General features: G+C 40.9%; 1 protein-coding gene across 9 annotated transcripts in view; it reads left to right on the forward strand.

Annotated features, from left to right (window-relative positions):
- The window catches only part of ATP9B (ATPase phospholipid transporting 9B (putative)), a 302,593-nt gene that overhangs the window by 71,247 nt on the left and 206,742 nt on the right, over positions 1-24,604 (forward strand). For 8 of the 9 annotated variants that reach the window (XR_004055661.1, XM_030925840.1, XM_030925835.1 and 5 more), the window contains one exon: positions 8,270-8,321. The exons of the other annotated variant lie outside the window; for it this stretch is intronic. Coding sequence is in view for 7 of the 8 variants with exons in the window: in XM_030925840.1 (XP_030781700.1) it covers positions 8,270-8,321 (52 nt within the window). In the remaining variant the exon portion in view is untranslated. The remainder of the gene's footprint in view (positions 1-8,269; positions 8,322-24,604) is intronic. 9 annotated transcript variants of the gene reach the window in all.

A 24,604-nucleotide genomic window follows, 5' to 3' on the forward strand; every position in this document is an offset into this window, starting at 1 on the left:
GCTGGTGGTGTGGAGAGTGACTGAAGGTGCAGGCTTCACGTGGGGGGAGCTGGTGGTGTGGAGAGTGACTGAAGGTGCAGGCTACATGTTGGGTGAGTGCATTCAGAGTGGTCTCATCTGCCTTGTCCCCGACCATATGAGTGCTGTGCGCAGGACACCTGTGTCTGTGTTAAGGGAGTTTGTTCTCAAGTGCTCTCATCTGCCTACTTCCATGACTGTGTGAGTAAAAAGAGCTCAGGTCATACACAGGAAGGGAGAAATTGGAAACCCAGGAACAAATATCAGAGGAAACCAACTGAAAACAAATAATAAAATGCAGACGTACATTCTAATGGTCTAAATACAGCAATCAAGAGACAGAATAGATAAAAAACACACCAAAACCCCAAGATGCATCTCTATGTTGTTTACACAAAAGTCTCTTCAAATATGGTGACATAGATAGGATGAAAGTAAAAGGATAGAAAAATATATACAATGTAAACTTAAACAAAAGTAGTAGGAGCTATATTAATGTCCAAGAAAGTGTACTTCAGAGTGAAGAAAATTACTACATACAAAAAGAGATATTATATAACAATAATAGGATTAATCCATCAGGAAGATACAATGATCCTAAAGTGGTACTCACCAAACAACAGATCCATAAAATTCGTGAATCAACAACTGTCAGAGCTGAAAAAAGTAGACAAGTCCAGTTACAAGTGGACACTTCAGCACCACCCTTCAGGCATTGGATAGAAGTAGTGGACAGACGCTCTGCAGGGATGTGGAAGATTTGCATAGGACCAACCAGCAGGAGTTGTCTAGCATGCATAGACCACTGTACCTGTCAGTAGGAGAGAACACATTTATTTCAAGTGTCTATAGAACATTCACCAAGATAAGACAAATTCTGTACCATAAACCTCAACAAATTGAAAAGAATTGAAATCACACAGAGTGTGTTCTCTCACTGTAATAGAATTCTTAAAAATCAGTAACAAAGGCAACAGGAAAACTCTAAAACATGTGGAAAGTAAACAGCACACTTTGAATTTATAGGATAGATAGTAAGTCTCAAGGAAACAATACATACAGCTGAATAAAAATGAAAATTCTGCATTCTGGAATAAGTGGGATGCATGTAAGGGCAGTGCTGGGATTAACTGTAGCGTGAAACTCCTATGTGGAAACAAGCAGAGGTCTTGGGTCAGTAATCTAAATCCCTACTGCAGGAAACTAGGAGAAGACAGCAAAGTTAAACCAAGGCAAGCAGAAGGAAGGCAATAATAAAGATACAAGTAGAAGTCAGTAAAATGGAAAATAGGAAGACAAGACAGAAAATCAATGAATACAAAAGCTGGTTCTTCTAAATAAGTTAATAAAATTGATAAACCTCTAGCAAGCAAGACTGATCAAAATAAAAAGAATAATGTCACAAATCGCCAGTATCAGTAATGAAATAGAGGCTTTCACTATAGATCCTGCAGCCATTAAAAAGACAGCTACGAAATACTACAAACACCTTGATGCTCATAAATAGAAGAAATGGACAAATTCTTCTGAAACCATAAAGTATAAGAATTCAGTCAAAATGAAATAGATAGTATGAATAGTCCTGTAGCCAGTAAAGAAACTGAATTAGTAATTTAAAGCTCTAGGAAGGAAATATCTAGGTCCAGGAGAATTCCTTAAAACCATTAAAGAAGACTTAGCATCAACTTCACACAACTGTTTTCAGAAAATAATTGAGAATGCTACACTACCCAACTCATTTTATGAGGTCAGGAATGTCTTTATCTCAACACCAGAAAAAAAACAGTACAATAAAAGAAAACTACAGCCCAATTGATATCAGCAATATGTAAAGAAGAGTAATACATCACATCCCAGTACAGGTTGTTCCAGGTATGTAAATGGGGTTCAGCATTCTAAAATCAAGCAATGTAATTTACCCTATCAACAGAATAAGGAAAAATCACGCAATCAGTTGTTGCAGGAAGATCATTTGACTTAACCCAACACTCATTCATGATAAAAACTTTGAGCAGGTTGGATTAGAGGGGGAATAACCATATCTTGTTTAAAAAGAATCTACAAAAAAACCTGTAGTCAACATCATACTTAATGGTGTAGAACTGAATGCTGCCTCTCTGAGACTGGGGACAAGACAAGGATGTTTGCTGTTACTACTCTTATTCAATGGCACTTCTAGTCTGTAAGGCAAGAAAATAAAAGAGGGATTAGAAAAGAAATAAAAATGTCTCAATTTGCAGATGATACAACTATGTATACATGTACATAAATACATATACATATATGTTGAAAATCCCAACGGATCTATAGAAAATCTGGAACTAGTGAGTTCAACACGGAGTTGGGTTATAAGATCGATGCACAAATATGAACCTCATTTTTATATAATAACAATGAACATGTGGGCACAGAAATTTAAAATGCAGTACTCTTACAGTCATTCTGTGAAAATGAAATCTATGCTGAAATTTACAATGTGTTGATAAAAGTAATTTAAGGAAACATGTGTAAATAGACCCGTCTCTTTTCGATTGGAACATTCTACATTTCAGTTTTCCCAAAATTGTTCTGTATGCTTAATACCATTCCTGTAAAAATCTCAGCAGGGTTTTTTTTTTCTTCTTATTTTTAAAGACATAGATAATCTTATTCTAAAATTAATTTGGAAAGGCACAGGCTGTAGAATAGCTAAACCAACTTTGACAAGGCAAAGTGGGAGGAATCATCCTTCTTGATGTTAAGGCATATTACTTGGTTACATTAGTCAACATAGTGTGGAAGGAGGATAGAAACAAAAGTTAACAAAACATTATAGGGAAACCAGAATGAGACAAAGGTGAAAATGATTCAGTGGAGAAAAGGTAGCCTTCTCACACGGGACTGGGCATCCAGAGGCTAAAAAAGAAGGTCATGGACTCAGTGTAAAATGTGAAACTGCAAAACTTTTAGAAAAAAAAATATTTAGAATCTAGGGATTGGAAACTATTTCTTAGAATTGACACCACAAGGACAATGTGCAAAAGGAAAACTTGATAAATTGCATATCATTAAAAGTAAAACTGTGTGCCTTGTGAAAAACCATGTGAATACAATGAAAATCTACAGATGGAGAAAATATTTGTAAACCATATATTTGATGAAGATTTCTATCTAGAATATATAAAAACTCCTAAAACTTAGCATTAAAAAAAATTGAAATTAGAAAATGGGCAAAAGATTTCAAGAGACATTATGACAGAGATTTACAGATAGAAAATAAGCACATGGGCCAGGCACGGTGGCTCACGCCTGTAATCCCAGCACTTTGGGAGGCCGAAGGGGGCGGATCACGAGGTCAAGAGATCGAGACCATCTTCGCCAACATGGTGAAACCCTGTCTCTACTGAAAATACAAACAAATAGTTGGATGTGGTGGTGGGCGCCTATAGTCTCAGCTGCTTGGGAGGCTGAGGCAGGAGAATCACTAGAACCCGGGAGGTGGAGGTTGCAGTGAACCGAGATTGCGCCACTGCACTCCAGCCTGGTGACAGAGCGAGACTCTATCTCAAAAAAATAAATAAATAAATAAAATAAAAATAAACACATGAACAGGAATTCAACATCATTAGTCATCAGGAAATGTAAATTAAAACACAATGAAATATCAGTATGCATCTATCAGAACAGCTAAAATGAAAAAATGGTGACAGTACCAAATGTTGGAAACAATGTGAAGAATCGGATCACTTGTATATTGCTTGTGAAAATACGAATAATACAGTTATTCTGGAAAATCACTGGATTGTTTCTTTAAAAAAACTGTGTAGCCATCATACTACCCAACAGTTGCACTCCTGGATCTTTATCAGAGAAATGTTAAATTATGTTGATGCAAAAAACCTGTGCAGGAATGTCTATATCTACGTTATTCACAGTAGCTCAATTCCAGAAAGTCTATATATCCCAGGTGGGTGACTGGTCGGAGAAGCAGCTGTGTGTTCATGCTGTGGCATGCGGTGTTAGGAGAACACAGGGCTCCTTGCTCTTGTGGTGCCCCTAGTCCTGAGGGGAAGGAAAAAGAAACAAAAGTGTCCAGTAATTGTTTGAAATTATCTAGTTTGTTTATGAGTGCTCCATAGAAAATAAGACAGAATAAGGACATAAAGAGTCTGAATATGAAATTAAAAAAAAATACTTTTTAGGGCCGGGCATGATGACTCATACCTGTAATCCCAGCACTTTGGGAGGCCAAGGCAAGAGGATCACATAAAGCTAGGAATTTGAGACCAGCCTGGACAACATAGACCAAAGTTTAAAGAGTTAGCCAGGCACAGTGGCACATATCTGCTGTCCTAGCTACTTGGGAGGCTTAGTTGGGCCTGGGAATTCAAGGCTGCAGTGAAACGTGATCATTGTTGAAACATATTAGAGACCAAAGTAAATGTAAAGACATTTCATGCCCATGGTTAGAAGTATATGTTGTTCAAAAGGTGGTGCTTCCCTAAATTGATCTATAGATTCAGTGTTAATCCCTCTCAGAATCCAGTTGATGTCTTTGCAGAAATTGACAAGCTGATTCTGAAATTCATACGGCCATTGAAGGGACCCAGCATGGCCAAAACAATTTTGAAAAAGATGGACAAACTTTGAATATTTGTACTTCACTATTTCAAAACTTAATACAGATTTACAGTAATCCGCATTTACAGGAGCTAGCATTACATTGAGAATCCAGAAATAAACTCTGAAATTTATGGTGAATTGATTTTTGGCCAGAGTGCCTAGAAAATTTACCGAGGTGGGAGTGTGTTTAGATAGGCGCTCTTTTGGCCCCGTGTTCTTTATGAGATACATCCATGTTGTTGTGTGTAGTTGTTACCCACCCATTTGGGGGTTATATAGTATGGTTTTTATCTGTTATCCTGTTGATGGGTTTTTAGGTTACATGTAAGTTTTGCCTATCATGAAGGATACTTTTGTGTCATATTTGACTATATTTCTTGGTGCACGCATCCACACGTTGCTGTTGCAGGTGTGCCTAGGAGTGGAGCTGCTGTGTTTTGGGTTATGCAGTTCCGCTGTGGTAGACCCTGCACATGGTTTTGCAAAGTGGTGTACCAAATTCTGCTCCAATCAGCAGTGCCTTGGCATATTTGCCAGCATGTGCATTTTCAGCCTTTTAAAGTTAGCATTTCTGATATGTATGTAGAAGTGTTTTTTGTTTTTTTTTAAATTAAGTTCTGGGGTACATGTGCAGAACGTGCAGGTTTGTTACATAGGCATAAACGTGTCATGGTGGTTTGCTGCACCCATCAGCCCGTCATCTACATTAGGTATTTCTCCTGATGCTATCCCTCTCCTAGACCCAGAGTGAGCAGGCAACCTACAGAATGGAAGAAAATTTTTGCAATCTGTGCATCTGACAGAGGGCCAATATCCAAAATCTACCAAGAATTTAAACAAATTTACAAGAAAAAAAACAACCCCATCAAAAAGTGGGCGAAGGATATGAACAGACACTTCTCAAAAGAAGACATTTATGCAGCCAGCAAACATGCAAAAAAACATCATCACTGGTCGTTAGGGAAAAGCAAATCAAAACCACAATGAGATACCATCTCACGCCCATTAGAATAGTGATCATTAAAAAGTCAGGAAACAACAGATGCTGGAGAGGATGTGGAGAAATAGGAACACTTCTACACTGTTGGTGTGGGAGTGTAAATCAGTAGAAGTGGTTTTAGTGCATATTTCTATGAAGTCTAATAAGATTCAGTACTTTTTCATATGATTTTGTGTGTGTCTGTCATGTGACAAGCCTGCTAAAATCCCTTGGAATTTCTCTTCTGAGTTATATTTTCTTTTCTTATCAGTTTGTGGACTTTTGTGTGTTCCGGTTTGGAGTCTTTTGTTAGTTATATATGTGTTGCAGTTATCTTCCTCTTCTTTCCTGTTAGGCTGTATTGAACAGAAATTCCTAAATTTAATGAAGTCTGCTATTAATCTTTTCATTTAAGGTTAGTTTTTTTAAGACAATTTTAGTTGATGGTCTTTATAAGCATCTTTACCTCTCAAAAAGTCATGAAAATATTCTTGTCTGCCGGGCGCGGTGGCTCAAGCCTGTAATCCCAGCACTTTGGGAGGCTGAGACGGGCGGATCACGAGGTCAGGAGATCAAGACCATCCTGGCGAACACGGTGAAACCCCGTCTCTACTAAAAAATACAAAAAACTAGCCGGGCAAGGTGGCAGGCGCCTGTGGTCCCAGCTACTCGGGAGGCTGAGGCAGGAGAATGGCGTCAACCCAGGAGGCGGAGCTTGCAGTGAGCTGAGATTCGGCCACTGCACTCCAGCCTGGGCGACAGAGCAAGACTCCTTCTCAAAAAAAAAAAAAAAAAAAAAAAAGAAAATATTCTTGTCATGTTTGGTGACTGACAGTTCAGTGGGGAAAGAACTATTTTTTTTTTTCTTTTAGGTATTTTATTGTTTTGTCTTTCAGATTTAGAACTGTAATTCTAGGTAGATTTTTGTGTTTACATTGAAGTCGAGGTCAGGTATCGTCTCTCATCATCCCCTGATGGTACTGGGTTTTCTCAGCGCTATTGATTGAAAACACAATTATTTCCTCACTGATGGGCAGTTTCATCCCTATATATGTGGACCTATTTTTGGACATATGGTTTTGTATTGGTATAATCTATCTTGGTGTAATCCCATCTTTTCTTAACTACTCTAGTTTAATTTAGTTTTATTAGGTTGTACAGTTAATCCTCACATTTAATTTCTCTTAATAATATTTTACAGTTTTTTGTGTAGAGGTCTTGCACATCTTTTATTGGTTTCATTCTAATATTAGTTATTTTCCTAGTGTTAGAAAGAAATAGTTCTATCCAATAACATAGCTTTTGTTCAGCTTTAATGTGTTATGTGTTGACTGACAATCCATTTATTTACCAATTATTATCCATTTATTTACCATGGGTAGGTAAGTCTTTACTTAGGTCTCAAAAATCATACATAATTCATTAGATTATGTGAAGTATTCTTAGTACAATTATATATTTTTTCTTTAGACCGATATAGCTTTCCCAGTTGATAGAACATAATGATTAAATGTATGAATAGTGACTTGTAAAAGTTTGTGTATGTCATAAAATATCTTTTGAGTTTTTCTGTGTCATGAAAGAATATCTCACATCTGTGGGGTTTTGCTTGTTGGCTTGTTCAGTCATTGATTCACTCTTTCACATCTGTTAAGTGTTTTGGGTGTGGTGTGCTCTGTTTTGTGGGCATTGGAGGACCACAGTCCTCGCTTTCCAGGGCCATTTCGTCTCATGGGGAGGACGTAGTTATAAGGCGATACCTGCTGTATTACATGTACAGACTAACAGAGGCCACAGAAATGGCAATATTTAACGTTTTTTTCAGAAATAAAGCTTTTTTTTTTTTTGAGACAGGGTCTTGCTCTGCTGCCCAGGCTGAAGTGCAGTGGCATGAACATGCCTTACTGCAGCCTTGACCTTCCTGGTGCTCAAGCCATCCTCAACCCTCAGCCTCCCTAGTAGCTGAGACCGCAGGCATGCCACCACACCGGCTACTTTTTCAACTTTTTGTAGAGGTGGAGTTTTGCCATGTTGCCCTAGCTGGTCTCAAACTCCTGGGCTCAAGTGATCCTCCCATGTTGGCCTTCCAAAGTGCTGGGATTACAGGCGTGAGCCACCATGCCTGGCTGACATGAAGCCTTTTTTTTTTTAGATGGAGTCTCGCTCTGTCGCCCAGGCTGGAGTGCAGTGGTGCGATCTCGGCTCACTGCAAGCTCCGCCTCCTGGGTTCACGCCATTCTCCTGTCTCAGCCTCACGAGTAGTTGGGACTACAGGCACCTGCCAACACGCCCGGCTAATTTTTTGCATTTTTTTAGTAGAGACGGGGTTTCACCATGTTGGCTAGGATGGTCTCGATCTCCTGACTTTCATGATCTGCCTGCCTCGGCCTCCCAAAGTGCTGGGATTACAGGCCTGAGCCACTGGACATGAAGCATTTTTAAAGTCACTACTACATACCAGTATATGATTCACTCATGGGAAAAAAATCTTAGCATTTCAACTAAAATGTGAATTAAAATATCAATTTTTTATATACAAATTGTGTTAGTTATTTCAGCAGAATTTTAATTATATTAGTTGTTTTCATAGCTATTTCTTCTTTGGAATGAAATTGTGTTAATTTATAAACCTGCATATAGATAATTAATCTTTTATAATGCTCTTTGCAGAATCAAAGAATTCCATCGGACATGGTGTTTCTTAGGACTTCAGAAAAAGCAGGTATTTTTACATTTAAAAAAACTTACCTAACTGTATATTATAATTGCAAAAACAAATTTACAAATATCTATATAAGCGAAAACTGTTTTCCTTACATTTTTAGTAGGCTGCAGCAATGAGGAATATTCTGTAGAAATGGTATTTTACTTTAAATATAAACACATGAAACCTCTGAAAAAAGAGTCCACATTTTCATATGAAGCTACTTTACAAAGAAAATACATGTACTCCAGTTACCTTGCTGATGATTTAGTATTTTCATAGTTTAATTTTCATTTTAAAAGGTAAAAGTAAAAATTATCCTGTAAAAATTTTCTTTGAATAATATATTGAATTCATTAACACCTAAATTATATTTAATAGTCAATATTTAAAAGGGTGTTTGCTGTGAAATATATTTGTTTAAAAATAATCCTATCAGGACCTATGTATCCGATGAGTGTTTTCATTCAAATTCATACTGACATCTAATTAAATGATGATGTTACTTAAAATTTGATGGCTATTTTGCATTTGCAGTTTTATTCAGCAATTCAGGAAATACTTGTTTACCACTTACTGTTAATATGTACCAGGCACTAATTGTTGCTTAAGATACAAAGGGGAGCAACTGTTTTTTTTTTTTTTTTTTTTTTTGAGACAGAGTCTGGCTGTGTCGCCCAGGCTGGAGTGCAGTGGCCGGATCTCAGCTCACTACAAGCTCCGCCTCCCGGGTTTAGGCCATTCTCCTGCCTCAGCCTCCTGAGTAGCTGGGACTACAGGCGCCCGCCACCTCGCCCGGCTAGTTTTTTGTATTTTTTAGTAGAGACGGGGTTTCACCGTGTTCGCCAGGATGGTCTCGATCTCCTGACCTCGTGATCCGCCCGTCTCAGCCTTCCAAATCCCAAAGTGCTGAGATTACAGGCTTGAGCCACCGCGCCCGGCCTTGGGAGCAACTTTTACAGCGTGGATGGTCTCAGTGGAAGTGCATCCATGGACAGTGATAATCCTGATTGTGTAGGTGCTGGACTCAGAAATGTTTGGGGCTGTGTGGGAACAGATAATTTTGCCTATTGAGTTGATGCAGACTTTGCAGAAAAAACGCTATTTGTATGACCTGAGCTTTCAAAAATATAAAGATGGAAAAGAGGTAATTGGATAGAAGCCTGGTGTGGCCAAATAGAAAAATTGTTGGAAATCGGGAAACCTGAGTTCGAATCACTTTGGCCAGTTTCTAGTTATGTGACCTTGCCAGGTGGGCACACGTTTTCATCATCTCTGAAATGAGGGAGGTATATCAAGTAACATCCAGAGTTTCTTTCTGCTCTACATTCCTGACATTTTTTATAAATGAACCGTAGTTTTTATAGGAAGCGAGGCATGTTACTATTTTTATTAGAAACTCAGCATTTATCTTATTTCTAGTGTGATAACTGTAGAAAGGACTGTTAGATTTCAGAGTTGTTGATTTAATTTTTCTCTATAAACATACTTTTAGAAGTGACATTTTTGTCATGAGAAAGAAGAAAAGTGTTTTCTCTTTCTACCAGTTGTTGTTATGATTATTTACATTGTGAGATGAATTCTGCCATTAACAGGAGATCAGCTCTACCCGATAATCAAGTGACTTATGTACACTTGATATGTTTATTTTATTATGTGTTGTTTCATGTGAGCTTTTATTTTCCCAACTGTGGCAGGGACTGGCTGGCTACTTTTCCAACCCATTTCTCTTTCCTGTTGGAAACACTGCTGGACTGCCTTTCCTGCCCAGTTAGCTGGTCCCATGTCACTGAACTCTGGCCAAAGGGGGAGAGCCAAAAGTCTGTATGCCATATCTAGCCCTGCAGCTAACCTCTCCTGCAGGCTCCTGCTCATCTCTTGCCCCTTGCTGGTTAGATGGCCATGACTAGGGCAGTCGTGGAAACTGCTTGTTAAAGATGCCAAAGCTTCCATCAGCCTGGTGTCCTGAATGAATGTGTGGAACAGAGCCCCTCCCCTTCCATTACCAAATGGACTGCATATGAAAGAGAAGTAAACTCCTATTGTTAAGCAGTTCCATTTGCAAGGTTCATCTTTTATGCTGGCTGGTGTTTCCTTAACTGATTTCTCATCCTAATTGCTCTTCATTCTGGAAGCCTTCTTACTAATTCTCTTTGCAAGTGGCATTATTTGCTTTTGAAATGTTAATGTTTATATTTTAAAGCCATCATTTGCCAATATTGGAGTAGAATGTGCTCTTTTTTCAAGTATTTCTGTTCTTCTTAACAATAGTGTAATAAGACCATTTAGGTGCTTTTACAGTCCAGTGGGTAGGCTGCCGTCATAGTTTGTCACATGTGAATGACTCACCTCCTAGTGTATTGCTTCACAGCACAGACGGCTGAGTGGGAGAACTCTGCAGGCCCTCCAGTCCCCAGAAAGGCTGAACTCCTCAACCACAGATGGAGGCCAGAATATATAACCCTTGATCACGGGCATGTGGTCCTTCTGTGTGTTGCTGGATTTGATTTGCAACTGTTTTGTTAAGGCTTTTTTTGCATCTATTTTTAAAGGATGTATTGGACTGGGCACGTTGACTCACACCTGTAGTCCCAGCACTTTGGGAGGCCGAGGTGGGTGGATCACTTGAGGTCAGGAGTTCGAGACTAGCCTGGCCAACATGGCAAAACCCCATCTCTACTTTAGCCAGTCGTGGTGACACAGGCATGTAATTCTAGCTACTCAGGACGCTGAAGCAGGAGAGTCACTGGAACCTGGGAGGCAGAAGTTGCAGTGAGCCGAGTTGGCGCTACTGCACTCCAGCCTGGGTGACGAGAGTGCAACTCTGTCTTCACAAACAAAAAAACATGTATTGACGTACAGTGTTTTTTTTTTTTCTTTTTCTTGTGTTATTTTTGTTTTGGTGTCAGGGTAACACTGGCCTCAGTGGAATGAGTTAAGAAGTGATCTTTCTTCTATTTTTTGGAAGAGTTTGTGAAGAATTATTAATCTTTGTTGAGTGTTTGATAGAATTCACCCATGAAACCCTCTGGGACTGGACTCTGATTTTTAAAAAATTTCTAATTCAGTTTCTTTACTTGTTACAGGATTATTCAGATTATCTGTAGACCCAGTCAGTTTTGGTGGTTTGTGTCTTTTTCATAATTTGTCCGCTTTATCTAGGCTGTCTAATTTGTTGCCATGCAGTTGTTTTCAGGATCTCCTTACGGTCCTTTTTGTTTCTGTCATGTTGATAGTCATGTGCCCTCCTGTGCTCCTAGTAACTCTTTTGAGCTCCTCTCTTTTTTTCTTGGTCACTCTAGCTTAAAGGTTTGTCAATCTTGTTGATCTTTTAAAATATCCAGCTTTTGGTTTTAATGATTTTTCATACTTGTTTTTCTGTTCTTTATTTCATTTATTGGTTTCTGTTTTTATTGTTTTCTTCTTTCCGCTTGTTTTCTGTTCAGTTTAGTCTTGTTTTTGTAGTTTAGGGTGGAAAGTTAGATTATTTACTTGAGGGTCTTTTTTAGTACAGGTGTTTATAACTACAAATTTCCATCTAAGTCCTGCTTTTGCTGTATTTCATGAGATTTGGCCATACATCTCAAAATTAATTTCTAATTTCCCTTGTGATGTTTTCCTTGATTCATTGCTTATTTATTTTTAGTTTCTATTTTTATTTTTTTTTTGTAGAGACAGGGTCTTGTTTTGTTACCCAGGCTGGAGTGCAGTGACATGATTATAGTTCACTATGACGATCACTGTAACTTTGAACCCCTGGACTCAAGCAGTTCTCCTGCCTCGGCCTCCCAGGTAGCTAGCAATACAGGCACACAACACCACATCTGGGTAATTTTTAAATTTTGTTGTAGCGACAGGCTCTGTCTGTTGCTATGTTGCCCAGGCTGGTCTCGACTTCCTGGCCTCACGTGATCCTCCCACCTTAGCCTCCCAAAGCACTGGGATTACAGGTGTGGAGTCACCTTATCTGGCCTGATTCGTTGTTTATTAATGAATATGAATTTCTACATATGTATACATTTTCTAAATTTCCTTCTGTTATTGATTTCTAATTTCATTCCATTGTAGTTGGAGAATGTACTTTATATGATTTCTATCCTTTGAAGTTTATTTACATTTGTGAAAAATGTCCTAACATATTGGGTATCCTTGAGAATATTCTGTATGCACTTGAGGAAAATCTACATTCTGTTCCTGTTGAGTGGAATGTTCCATAGATTTTTGTTCTAGTTGGTCTGCATCTTTGTTCATATCTTTTTTCGTTCATCTTCTGTCTGGTTGTCCTATCCATTATTGAAAGCGGAGTACTGAAGTTTGTCACTCTTTCTCTGTTTTTCCTTCTATTCTGTCAGATTTGGATTCATGTATTTGAAGTTCTGCTGTTAGATGTAAATATATTAATGTTTGCTAGGCAGATTGACGCTTTTACCATTATAAAATGTCTTCAGCTGTGCCACCTCTCTTTTGGTTACTGTTTGCACCTTTTTTCTGTTGTCATGCTTTCTACCTATTTGTGTCTTTGAACGCGGAGTATGTGTCTTGTAGACAGTATGTAATTGCATCATGATTTTTCATTCATTCTGTCAATCCGTAATCAGCTTTATTTAGGAAAATTCACATCCAATAAAATGTATCGATTTATAATCTTAGCAGGTATGTACACTTGCTAATTATTATTATTCTCAAGCTCCCTTTGCCTTGTTGTCCTGCCTGATCAGCCCTACAGGCCTACCTCAGTCCCTCCAGTGTCTCTTCTCTCATACCTGGCTGTAGAGCTCCAGCTGAGAAGGCCACACAGGCATCTGACTGGAGCTGTGTGAATCAGTAGAGTTCACTGTGTACCCCACAGTGTTCCTGTTGACTAGGCCTGTTCTTGAAGGTGGCTTATTCCAACTTTCTCAGTGTTTCTCCTGCCTGCCTTTACCACCTGTTCCTTCACTCTCAGCCATCAACCCTCTTCTCAGCTCCACCGCTTTCAACTACATCTCCATTGCCTTCTTCCTGTAGGCATTGAAAAATGTCTCTACCCAGTCACCAAAGACCACCCCCAACCCCCAGTGACACGACTGCAGCTATCTAGCTACCATCCTGTCTCTGTCCTTTGCTTTGCAGCCAAACCTTTTGAATAAGATGTTTTTCGTCATGACCTCACCCTACACCCCCTTTCTCCGTGAAATTTAAATGGTGTTTCTCAGGATTCTGTCCTAAGCACACCTACGTTTGTGATGTACATGTTCTTCCTGGGAAACTGTAACTTCATTCATGGCTTTATATCATCTGATTATACACCAGAGCCTGATGGGTTGTAGGTGGCACACTCAAAAGTTTCCATCGGTCTCTGCATGTTGATTGGAGCCTTTAATCCATTTCTATTTAATGTAATTATTGATAAGGCAGAATTTACATCTGCAATTTTGCTGTTTGTTTTCTGTGTGTCTTGTGACATTTTTGTGTGTCTTTGTAGCTCCATTACTGCCTTCTTTTGTTTTAAATATTTTCTAACGTGATGTTTTAATTCCTCATCATTTCTATTGTAATGTACTTAAAAAACTATTTTGTTAGTGGTTGCACCAGGGATTTTAACTAACACAACTCACTCTTAACTAGGTTTAGTGTTTTTGTTGAGTAAATGCTACTGGAATTCTTTCAAGTCTAGTTATTTTCCAGAGTTCTGAAACAGTTGCTTTTGATAATTTTCACTAGTCTTCTCATTGCAGTTATACAGAAGTATATTTTCAGAGGTTTTTATACTGCCATCCCTGCTTACTTCACCTACTTATTTATTTATTTGTCCTGTTTTACAAATGTGTATCCAGTATAATGAATAACAAAATGCTTTGATTTGGGAGATGCTATTGTATTAATTGCCCTTTTAACAATTATGATAGAAATATATGGAAGATACTATTCCAAATATGAAAACAGTTTTGAGTAATTAATTTAAGAGGAAAAGATTATGTAGATTGTGTTAGAAGATAAATTATGGGCCGGGCGCGGTGGCTCAAGCCTGTAATCCCAGCACTTTGGGAGGCCGAGACGGGCGGATCACGAGGTCAGGAGATCGAGACCATCCTGGCTAACACGGTGAAACCCCGTCTCTACTAAAAATACAAAAACTAGCCGGGCGAGGTGGCGGGCGCCTGTAGTCCCAGCTACTCGGGAGGCTGAGGCAGGAGAATGGCGTAAACCCGGGAGGCGGAGCTTGCAGTGAGCTGAGATCGGGCCACTGCACTCCAGCCCGGGCGACAGAGCGAGACTCCGCCTCAAAAAAAAAAAAAAAGAAGATAAATTATGAACAAAGTCAAGCACTTTAAAGCTGAAAGGGTGTTTGGAAATGTTCACTTTTCAGAAGAGGAATCTGAGGGCTGGAGAATGTAAATACCTTGCTTAACATTATATGACTAATAGCAATTTTATGGGTTTTTGTTTTTTTGTTTTTGTTTGTTTTTTCTCTTTTTGGAGGAGGTCTTGCTTTGTCACCCAGGCTGGAGTGCAGTGGTGCGATCTTGGCTCACTGCAGCCTCTGCCTCCCGAGTTCCAGCGATTCTCCTGCCTCCGCCTCCTTAGTAGCTAGGACTCCAGGCACACCACCATGCCTGGCTGATTTTTGTATTTTTAGTAGAGATGGGGTTTTACCACATTGACTAGACTGGTCTTGTACTGCTGACCTCAAGTGATCCACCTACCTCGGCTTCCCAAAGTGCTGGGATTATAGGTGTAAACCACCGAGCCCGACCACTAATAGCAATTTTGGAAATTCTTCCTCAGCCTCTTAAAAATCTTTTCACTGCATCATTTTTAAGCCATAGTAAGACAGTAAAACATAAATGGAGTAGTAGAACATTACTCAAATGAGATACTCTTTTGTGTTAACCTTGGATAAATAACACTTTCAAATTGATGATGTTTTAAAACATTCCTCTCTAATTTTGTCTTACATTCCACATTGTAGGGAGAATCACTCTTTGTAGTGGAGTGATATTTAATATTTTGAACGTCGTGGATCCCTTTGAGAATCTTAAGAATTATCACCTGTTTCCTCAGAAAAATGTATACAGTGCACACGTACACTAGATATTTTATTGTTATCCCTGGAAGATTATTGATGGGTTCAAGTTAAGACCCTGCTGTAGTTTGTTTTAACCTGTGCTTCTATTTTCATCCTCAGTTTTATTTTTTCTGTCAAATTTAAATTGTTAAAATAGTAGTTACTCAAATGCACATATTAAGAAGTCAGGGCCGGGCGCGGTGGCTCACACCTGTAATTCCAACACTTTGGGAGGCCAAGACGGGCAGATAACGAGGTCAGGAGATCGAGACCATCCTGGCGAACACAGTGAAACCCCGTCTCTACTAAAAATACAAAAAATTAGCCGGACGCGGTGGCAGACGCCTGTAGTCCCAGCTACTTGGGAGACTGAGGCAGGAGAATGGCGTGAACCCGGGAGGCAGAGCTTACAGTGAGCTGAGATCCAGCCACTGTACTCCAGCCTGGGCAACAGCACGAGACTCCATCTCAAAAAAAAAAAAAAAAAGAAGTCAGGTTGTTTTTTCATGCTATTTTTCTTCTCCTTATAAAATAGACTAAAGAGCTTTCAAGCTATATAAAATTTGTGTTATAATATTGCTTTCAAGAATTCTTAGCTTTAGAAATTGTGTGATTTTTAAGTAATTGAAGGTTTTCTTATTGCCTACTTGTTTTCAGTAGACTATAAATGTACTGAAGTTTTGTATCTGCTAACACTTTTAATACTGTTTTATTGCTTTTTAGTTTTGGTTTGAAAAAAATCTGATAATACATTGTTATTATAATAAGAACATTTTAAATCTTAGATATGATAGAAATCCTAAGTGTTAATATATGCAGCGTATCCCAGCTTAAACACTGGCAGCTGGGTGCTTGTCAGTACAGCATGGCAGGTTGCTTATGGCATCATATTGACTGTGTATTAACACAGAGTAATCTGTTGGACTGTGAGCTGATTGTTTAGAATGTAAATGAAGCTGTTGATGGATCTGGTGACTGATGGCTTAAATTCCAATTAATCAATTGCTTCATCACTTTCTTAATTCAGATTAAACATCTCCAGAGTGCACACAATTCTTTTAGTGGTATTAAGAGAAATTAATGCTTTAGAACTAATTTCATCAATCTCTTATAAATGCCAATATCTTTTTCACTTGTCTCCTAAGTGATGACATTATACTTTAAGTGTTTGGGACATATTATAGTACCTCAGCTGTCACTTGTTAGTGGGACGGGGGGTGGTTAAGTGACGCTGTACTCATCCACATGATCTCTGTAGTGCTATTCATCTTGCTACCAGCTTGAAGATTTCATGCCGAGTCATTAAATCATATAAGTGATTTAAAAATTAAGTTTAATGGCGGGTGACCTGGTGTTGTAAGTGCAGAGTCCAATGCCTGTCTTTCTTTTGTTGGCCCATCATCTCTTTCAGAGCTATTGGATTTGTGAGCTGTTGTAGGAAGTCTGCTAATATTCCAGGGTGACTTGTGCGATATGACAGACTCGTGCGCCGATGATGTCCCGTCAGTTTCTTCAGCACACTTGATACATCCTCCTGTGTGACACATACACGAGTTGATCTTAATTTAATTGTCGTTAAGCCTGTCCTTTCCTGTCGACTCTTGTCAATTGTATAAAATAAAATCAAGTATTCATAAGCAGTCTGTAATAGGATATAAGCAGACCAATTTAATAATCCGTGTTTTGCTGAGCCTTAACTGGCGTCAGTTGTAGCGAGTGCTTTCTGTTAAAAAATTATTAGATGCAGTTCTTGTGAAACAAGTCAAACTGGCCATACTTCTGATTTGCTAGAGTTCATTCTTTCTCTCTTTAAATCACATCAGTTACTGCAAGGTTAGTATTTTTAACTGTACTTAACTTGAGTAACAGTGATAACATGTCGTTTTTCTTCTAAGTTTAAAAAATAGCATATGATTTAACATGAGGCATGTCTTTTTTCTTTAAACAAAGGCAGCTATTTTTTCAGTGTTTAATAAGTTTACAGAAATTTAGATACTTATTTCACTTTTAGAAACACAGAATGCGGGAAATTTATGAGACTCCAGAGATTCTCACTTGTTTTTTCTTTATGTAATATAAAATCTAGAGCAGAGTGAATGGCACTCTGGCATCTCACAGATGTGTCAGATAGAGTCTAGAATCCAGTCCATTTTATGTTACTTTTATATTTTATATCAGAATATTCACACATACATAAAGGGGGAAATTCAATCTAGAAAAAATACCGTAACTTTGAAGTAATATGCGCTGCAAACTTTCATGTACTACTTCTTAGCTGAAACCAGTGAGCTTGTGCAACATATTTTTTTATAATTCTTTTGACAGATCCATAACACGGTTTATTTAAATATATCCTTGTGTGTGTGTGTATATATATACACGTGTATAAGTATATGTCTCTAAAATCTTTAAAATTAACCTTAATTGTTCAGTTATTTAACTTTAGGAATACTCGTTTTAATATTTTTATATTTTGTTTTTGTATTTTATTTTATACACACACACACGAAGAGAGAGAGAGAGAGAGAGAGAGAGAGCGACAGAGACAAAGTCTCACTCTGTCACCCAGGCTGGAGTGCTGTGGCTTAATCATAGCTTACTGCAGTCTCGAGCTCCTGGGCTCAAGTGATCCTTCCACCTCAGTTTCCCGGCTGGGACTACAGGTGCTCGCCACCATGCACTAATTTTTTATTTTTTATTTTTTGTAGAGATGGGGTTTTGCCATGTTGCCCAAGCTGGTCTTGCACCTCTGGGCCCAAGCCATTCTCATGTCTTGGCCTCCTAAAGTGTTGGGGTTACAGGCGTGAGCCACTGTGCCCTGTAATCAGATGACATTGTCTCAGATATAACTTTAATTGATAATGCTGATAACTGGAGAATTTTTTCATGGCTCTTGATCTTTTTGTGCCTCAGACAAGTGGGTTAATGTCTCTGTATTTCTCAGATTCCATTTTAACAATGATAATTCCCATAGTACAGGGTCATTAAAAGGATTAAAAATAAAATTGGTGGGGTGAATACATAGATAGGGTACTTTTAGGCGCTGAGTTGCTGGAAGCTACAATTAGTTGAAAATGTATCAGCTAGGAGAGAAAAAATGTTTAATACTTGTGTAGAGTAAGATACCTCAAGAATACTCAGTAGCAGGCGGAAATACTTCTAGGAGGTTCGGGGGCAGGGAAAGGAGGGTGTTATGGATGTAGATTTGCATGGACATTTCAGTTGTAGAATGTTCTGTGGAAAGGGTAGGCTGGACTAAGCTATGTGAAGATCTGTTCTTACATAATCAAATGATTTCTCCAAATTTGAGAAACAAGTAGGTACCATGATATGAGTTCCCAGTATATGACATTCATGACAGGCTTTCACGTATTTTCCATGAAATTTTACAACATAACTTCAGGGTAAGTCTTATACAGATAAAAAAAAACCTGAGGTCTAACAAGTCAAGTTACTTGAAATTCAGGGGCATTGAGTAGTCAGTTACAGGGCTGGTGTTCAGCTTCTGACTCTCTGGCTCTGCCTTCTCTGTTATGCCAGCTTTGGGATGGAAGCCTCCAGAGCAGGCATTCTCAGCTCTGTCTAGCACTCTTGGTGCTTTGGGCCCAATATGTCTTTGCCGTGGTGGGTGGGTCTGTCTTCTGCACTGTTGGGTGTTGAGAATATTCTTGTCCTCATTCCACCAGAAGCAGTAGCATTCCCCTAACTTCCTTTCCAGTTGTGAAAACCAACAGTGTCTCTCTAAGTTGCCAAATGTAAATTGTCCCTAGTTGAAAAACTATGGAGGGCTTTTCATCCATTGAAGAGAATCTCTAAAATTAACCGTAATTGTTCAGTTATTTACCTTTAGGAATACTTCTTTTAATATTTTTCAGAGACCTTCTTTCTCAGTGAGAGCAGATTGAGTCTGCAGAAATTGAGCCACGGCCTATTATCTTCATCTCTACCCCAACTCCATGTGCAGGAAGCTCTACTCTAAGCCTGTGCAGCCAGAAAGTCAGGGGCTCTGTCTTCTGCACTTCCTAGGCTACAGCTACAGCCCCACCCAGGAAGGCCTGGCCATGGCTCTTATTTTCCCCAGACTCATGTGGCAGAAGCCCAATTCCTGACAGACTTGGCCTACGGCACTAACGTCAAGTAACCTAAAGTGGACTAGATTCTAGACTCTACCTGAGCTCCTGAGCATTCTAGCCCAGTGAGTCCCAGCCCCAGCAGCTTGTAAGGCAGAGCTGACAGTGCTGGAGGGGCTACACCACAACCCCAACCCCAGTGTCCACTTGATGACCTGAGTGTCACTCCTGGTAGAGCTGGCTGCTGTCCTGTCCCCAATTCCAGTGCCGTTCTCCACAGTGAGAGACAGGTCCTAAGGACTCTGAGTGCCCAGGGTGAGAGATAGGTCCTAAGGACTGAGATGTCTGCAGCTTTACCTACAGACTTTGTTTGAAAAATATCCTGGCAGAGTTCATTTCTGAGGATGTCGTTGAGAACACTGGAGAGCTTGGTGGTCACCATTTCAGAGGGCAGAAACAGCAACCCAGCCAGAAGCTTCTTGGAGAGTACTGGATCCAACCTATCCTGGGGCCGGGAGGCTGTGTGCATGTGCTAGGCGCTCTCAGAAGCAGCTGCAGTGGGACTCGGGGCAAATGTGAAAGGACTCCCTGGGTGATGAACAGCCCTCCATGATGCGAGAGCTCACCGACCCAAGGGGCTTATCTACAACCTCTGAGCTGGCCAAATGATACATGGTCCTCTGTCCCCAAGGTGAGTCCTACAATGCTGAGCTTACACATGACATCACAGGCATCCCTGTCAGTCTGGAAGATGGTTTGTGCACCCAAGGTGATGGTCTCAGGAGTCAATGGAGGACACCTTCAAGTCACCCATCCACCCATCCCTGACTGAACACGGGCAAGGTCATGAACTCCCTGAATTGTGGGAGGTCTCCAGGCCACACACAGCCAGTGATGAAGCATGGAAGTCCAACTAGCTGAGCCAGCCTAAGCATCACCTTTTGTCACAGGATCTTTGAGGTGTCACTTTTCCAGCCAGAAACCTCTATGGCCCGTGGCGCCCTTGTCTGAGTTTTGCTCAGGCCCACTGGGCTCATTCTGCCTACTTGGCTCAGCAGGCTTTGTTCAGCTTGTGCTGCCGGCTGGGATCCCACGCCTGCTGAGGGCGACCCAGGAACAGAGCGGCAAGAGGTGTGTGAGCGAGCGTGGGGTCTAGCCACTGCTCACAGCCAGGCATGCCGACTGTGGCAGGGCAGGCAGCTCCAGGTGCTGGCTGTGTGTGAGGCTGTGGTTGAACCGGGCGCTCCGTAAGCGGCTTCCATTGTGGGCACCAGGAAACGTGGCCCCAGGAGGCTTGGAGACACTAAGAACCGCAGAGCCCCAAAGAGGATGTCACAGCCCTGGTTCAGTGAGCCATTAGGTCTGGGCTCTCTGAGGGCCACAGCTCTTCTGTCCTTCTCATTGCTTGCAATATGGCGAGTGGCAGGGCGTGTTTCAGCCCTGTTTGTGTTACAGCTCTTTCATTCCCGCCATTCAGCTGGTCCTAAGTTCTTGTCCCGCATCCAGGAAGAACAAGGTATATGGACAACTGGAGGGTAAGCAAAGCAAATAGGTGCTTTATTGAGCCACAGTGCAGCTCTCAGGAGACCCTAAGTGGGTAGCTCCTCTCCACAGGCAGGTCGTCACGATGATTGCAGCTCTTAGTGGAGAGGAGACCTGGAGTCGGTAGCTCCTATCAGCAGGCAGGTCGTCCCATTGAGTGTGCATCCCCCAGCGGAGAGGGGACCTGGAGTGGGTAGTTTCTCTCCGCAGGCACGTTGGCTCGTGGAGTGTGCAGCCCTCAGCGTAGAGAGGACCTGGAGTGGGTAGCTCCTTCCCACAGCTGGTAGTCCCAATTTCTGAGCGAGTCTGGCTGAAACTGGCGATTTTTATGGACTCAGAAAGGAGGAGGTGCGTGCTGATTGGTCCATGGACAGCCATGGGTGGGCCTGGGAACAGCACTATCTGATTGGCTGTATGGTCATCAATGAAGTCCTCGCTCCCGGCAGTGGACTTCACTGGGAACGGGCAGCCCGGCCCCCAGGCTTCAGGTTGTTCCTGGCTTGAAGGTGGGGTTTCACAGGGGACCTGCCCGTTTTTGCCCAGGAACTTGTCTGACTCCCACCATCAACATGCCATGTATGGCGCCCATGCTGTTTGTCCCAAGGGGTGCCTGCAGGCCTGCCCGGAGCCACTCTCCCACGCTTGTTGGCGTCCAAAGTCTGGAGGGCGCCGAGCCGGCAGCGTGCCGGGCATGTCAGCACTGCCCCGAGCACATGTATACCTGCCAACTCGGAAGGGAATGGAGATCCTGCCAGCTCCGTGGAGCATACAGCCCTGGGCACGCCTCCCTCACTGCAGCTGGCGTCTTTGCAGCCTCCCCTCTAGAGGGGCCACTGCTGCCATCACATTGATCAGAAAGTGGTTTACGTGGAGCCAGGAGCAACCTCCGGAAAGCCAAGAAAAATAGAAGGAGACTTGGCCATGGTAGTTCAGCCTGGCGACTGCAGAGTCTGAGCAGGGGGTCCGTGGCTGCATCCTGCAGGGGGATAGATTTCCTAGTAGTAGTTCAGCCGAGTGAATATAAAAATAAACAAATGACTGAAACAACAAACAACCCAAGTGCTGTTTTATTTTTTGGTTTTTGTTTTTTGTTTTTTGTTTTGACATTTGTGTATTGCAGTTGCAGCTCTTCAGTAAGTCAACTCTTGGTTGAAGTGCTGAGGTGGGGGACTGAGCTATGTGTTCTTGTATAACGGGTTTGGAGTTAGATGGACCTAATCATGGCACTCTTCACTCACTTGGGAGACCTTGGGGTACTTTACCTCTGAGCCTAAAATAGGGACAGTTTTTCCTTCTGTCTCACAGGACATCAGATATTGTATGTAGGCCATGACTGGCAGCTCGTAAGTAGATGGTTAGTGAATTTTAGTAACCTTCCCCTTTTTTGGGGGAGAAAGAAGTGACTCTCCAGTAGACATGTATAACTCCATACATTTTTCGAAGAAGGGGTAGCGGTGGGCAAGTTTGGAGTACAGTATGGAATAAATTCCATGACTCCTTCCTTAATTTGGAGTGCTATATCTATTTCTCCCCTGAGAGTCTTTGGGGGTTATTTTCTGAATGAGCCAAGCCACCAGTGTGTGTGCTTGTCTTAAATCTCTCCCATGCCTCATTCTTCTCCTTGCCACATTTTCCCTGTCCTTCTCTCTCCTCCTCTCCGCCCTTGTTCTCTCTGATCTTGACCCTTTGGCCTTTGAGGTTCCTGACAGAAAAGACCATGATGCTTGCAGAGGCAACATATTTGCGGAGGCAGCGTCCTGCCGCGTTGAGACTTTGAGAAGACCTGATACAGGCTGTTGTTGGTCACCTACTTCCTGTACGGTGGAGGCGTTTTTCCCATGAGGGGTCCCTCAGGGGCTTCCACCTGTCTCTGGAATGGGACTTTCCCTGTCTTCCAAATGGTGAACAGTGAGTTCTCTTGGTGATTTCTGAGGCTAGGCTATTTGTATGATCAACCCCATACTATTAATAGGTCCTTCTAGAACCTCTTATTTTCTCTTTCGCATTTGTTTGCCTGTCTTTACTTGTTAGACTGTCACCTAACACTGTTAAGGTCAGTAGGAAACTTGGTAGCCAGAGTAATGCTTTCAGTATAGTAGGTGTTCAGTAAATATTGGTGAAATATGTGAGAGCATGCTGTGTGTCACCTGTGCTGGACTGTGGGAAAGCCACGAGTCTTCACCCAGAGTTTCTGGACTCGGCGTTCCCATGGAGTGTTTCTGGACATTTCCTGTAAAATCTTCATCAAGTCTTCGTTAACTTTCTTGAAGATAAAAGTAAACCTTTCCTTAGCATACCTTTTCTTAACCATTATTTAGTTATTTATTTGTTGTTTTAATTATGAGTACTTAATAGTATTAGTTTAGCCATTTTGAATTATTTTGACCACTATATCATAGTATTTCAGCTGCTTTATGCATTAGGTGATCTTCATCAGGACTTTATTAGATCTATAAAAGCTTAGTTATTTCTGTGGGAAAAATGTTTCCTGAATGCTGAATGACTTAGAAATGACCACAATCAGAAGTTTTAGGCTGTTTGCTACATGGTTGCAACCTCTAAGCAGGGAGGAACTTTGAAAGGCCCTTCACCTGTTTTTTCCTTCTAACAGTAAATTACAAAGTTGTCTTAGGACTTCCAGCAAAGTTACAAAATTGCCTTACGACTCCCCAGTACTTAAAGTCATACTGTCATTACTGTAATGTTACTGTGTAAGAACCTTTTATTTAATGCTTCCGTTTTGCTGTGGTGATCACTTGCAAGCTGACTGAGCTCAGACTGTCTCTTCCTCTGGACAGAGGGAAAGGCCAGGAGCTCTGTTATGGCTGACCGTGGCTGCCAAGGTAGGGAGGAGCTGCAGCCGGCCAGTAACTTTCATGCACTGGCTCTGTCGGATGAGCACAAGCTCATGTCAGGAACTCCCCAGAGCCACCCTGGGCCTGGGTGGCATCGATTCCTCGTGTGATTCTGAATGAAATTGATGAATGGGAGCAAACACTGATATTCTCCTAGAATGGCAGTGGGAGCCAAGAACAACTGAGATGAGACTCCTCCTCTGTAGGTGTTGAAATAGTTACAGTGTGCTTCCTGTAGTGCAAGACTTCGAGGTTAAGTCTAGTTACTTGCATTATTTATCTCTTTATTGCAAACACCAGATGTTTGAGTCATACTTTTAGGTTGATATTTATTTAATCTAAATGTGTTTTTAAAACAGATTTTTAATCTCTGGGTTTATAATATGATTTTTATGCCATTCTGTAGAATTTGTTTGGGAAAGCATCTTAACGTATTTTTTAGGTTTCTGGAATCAAATTTTAGATTGTGTTGGAATTGTTGTTTCTGAGTTTAAACATTTCCATCAGTTGCTGGAAAGGCTGGTGTGTGAAGACCCCCTTCTGGTCCAGTGTAGTGTCAGAGGTCTCTCTCCTGCATGTCAGATTAGTTCGTCTGCTGAGCTGCTTGTTTATAAGCATTAGCCAGTATAATACTGAGTTCTGAAAACTAGACCTTACCTGATTGTGACCCCAAATTTATTCAATCTATTAAGTTGTAGTCACTAAAACACATAGTACTTATTGCCCGAATCTTGGCTTTCAAAATTTGGAGGAAAAACCGTTTTCTTCCCTGGTTTCTTGTTTTTG

This window comes from Rhinopithecus roxellana, chromosome 21, assembly GCF_007565055.1.
Source record: "Rhinopithecus roxellana isolate Shanxi Qingling chromosome 21, ASM756505v1, whole genome shotgun sequence".
Lineage (NCBI taxonomy): Eukaryota > Metazoa > Chordata > Mammalia > Primates > Cercopithecidae > Rhinopithecus > Rhinopithecus roxellana.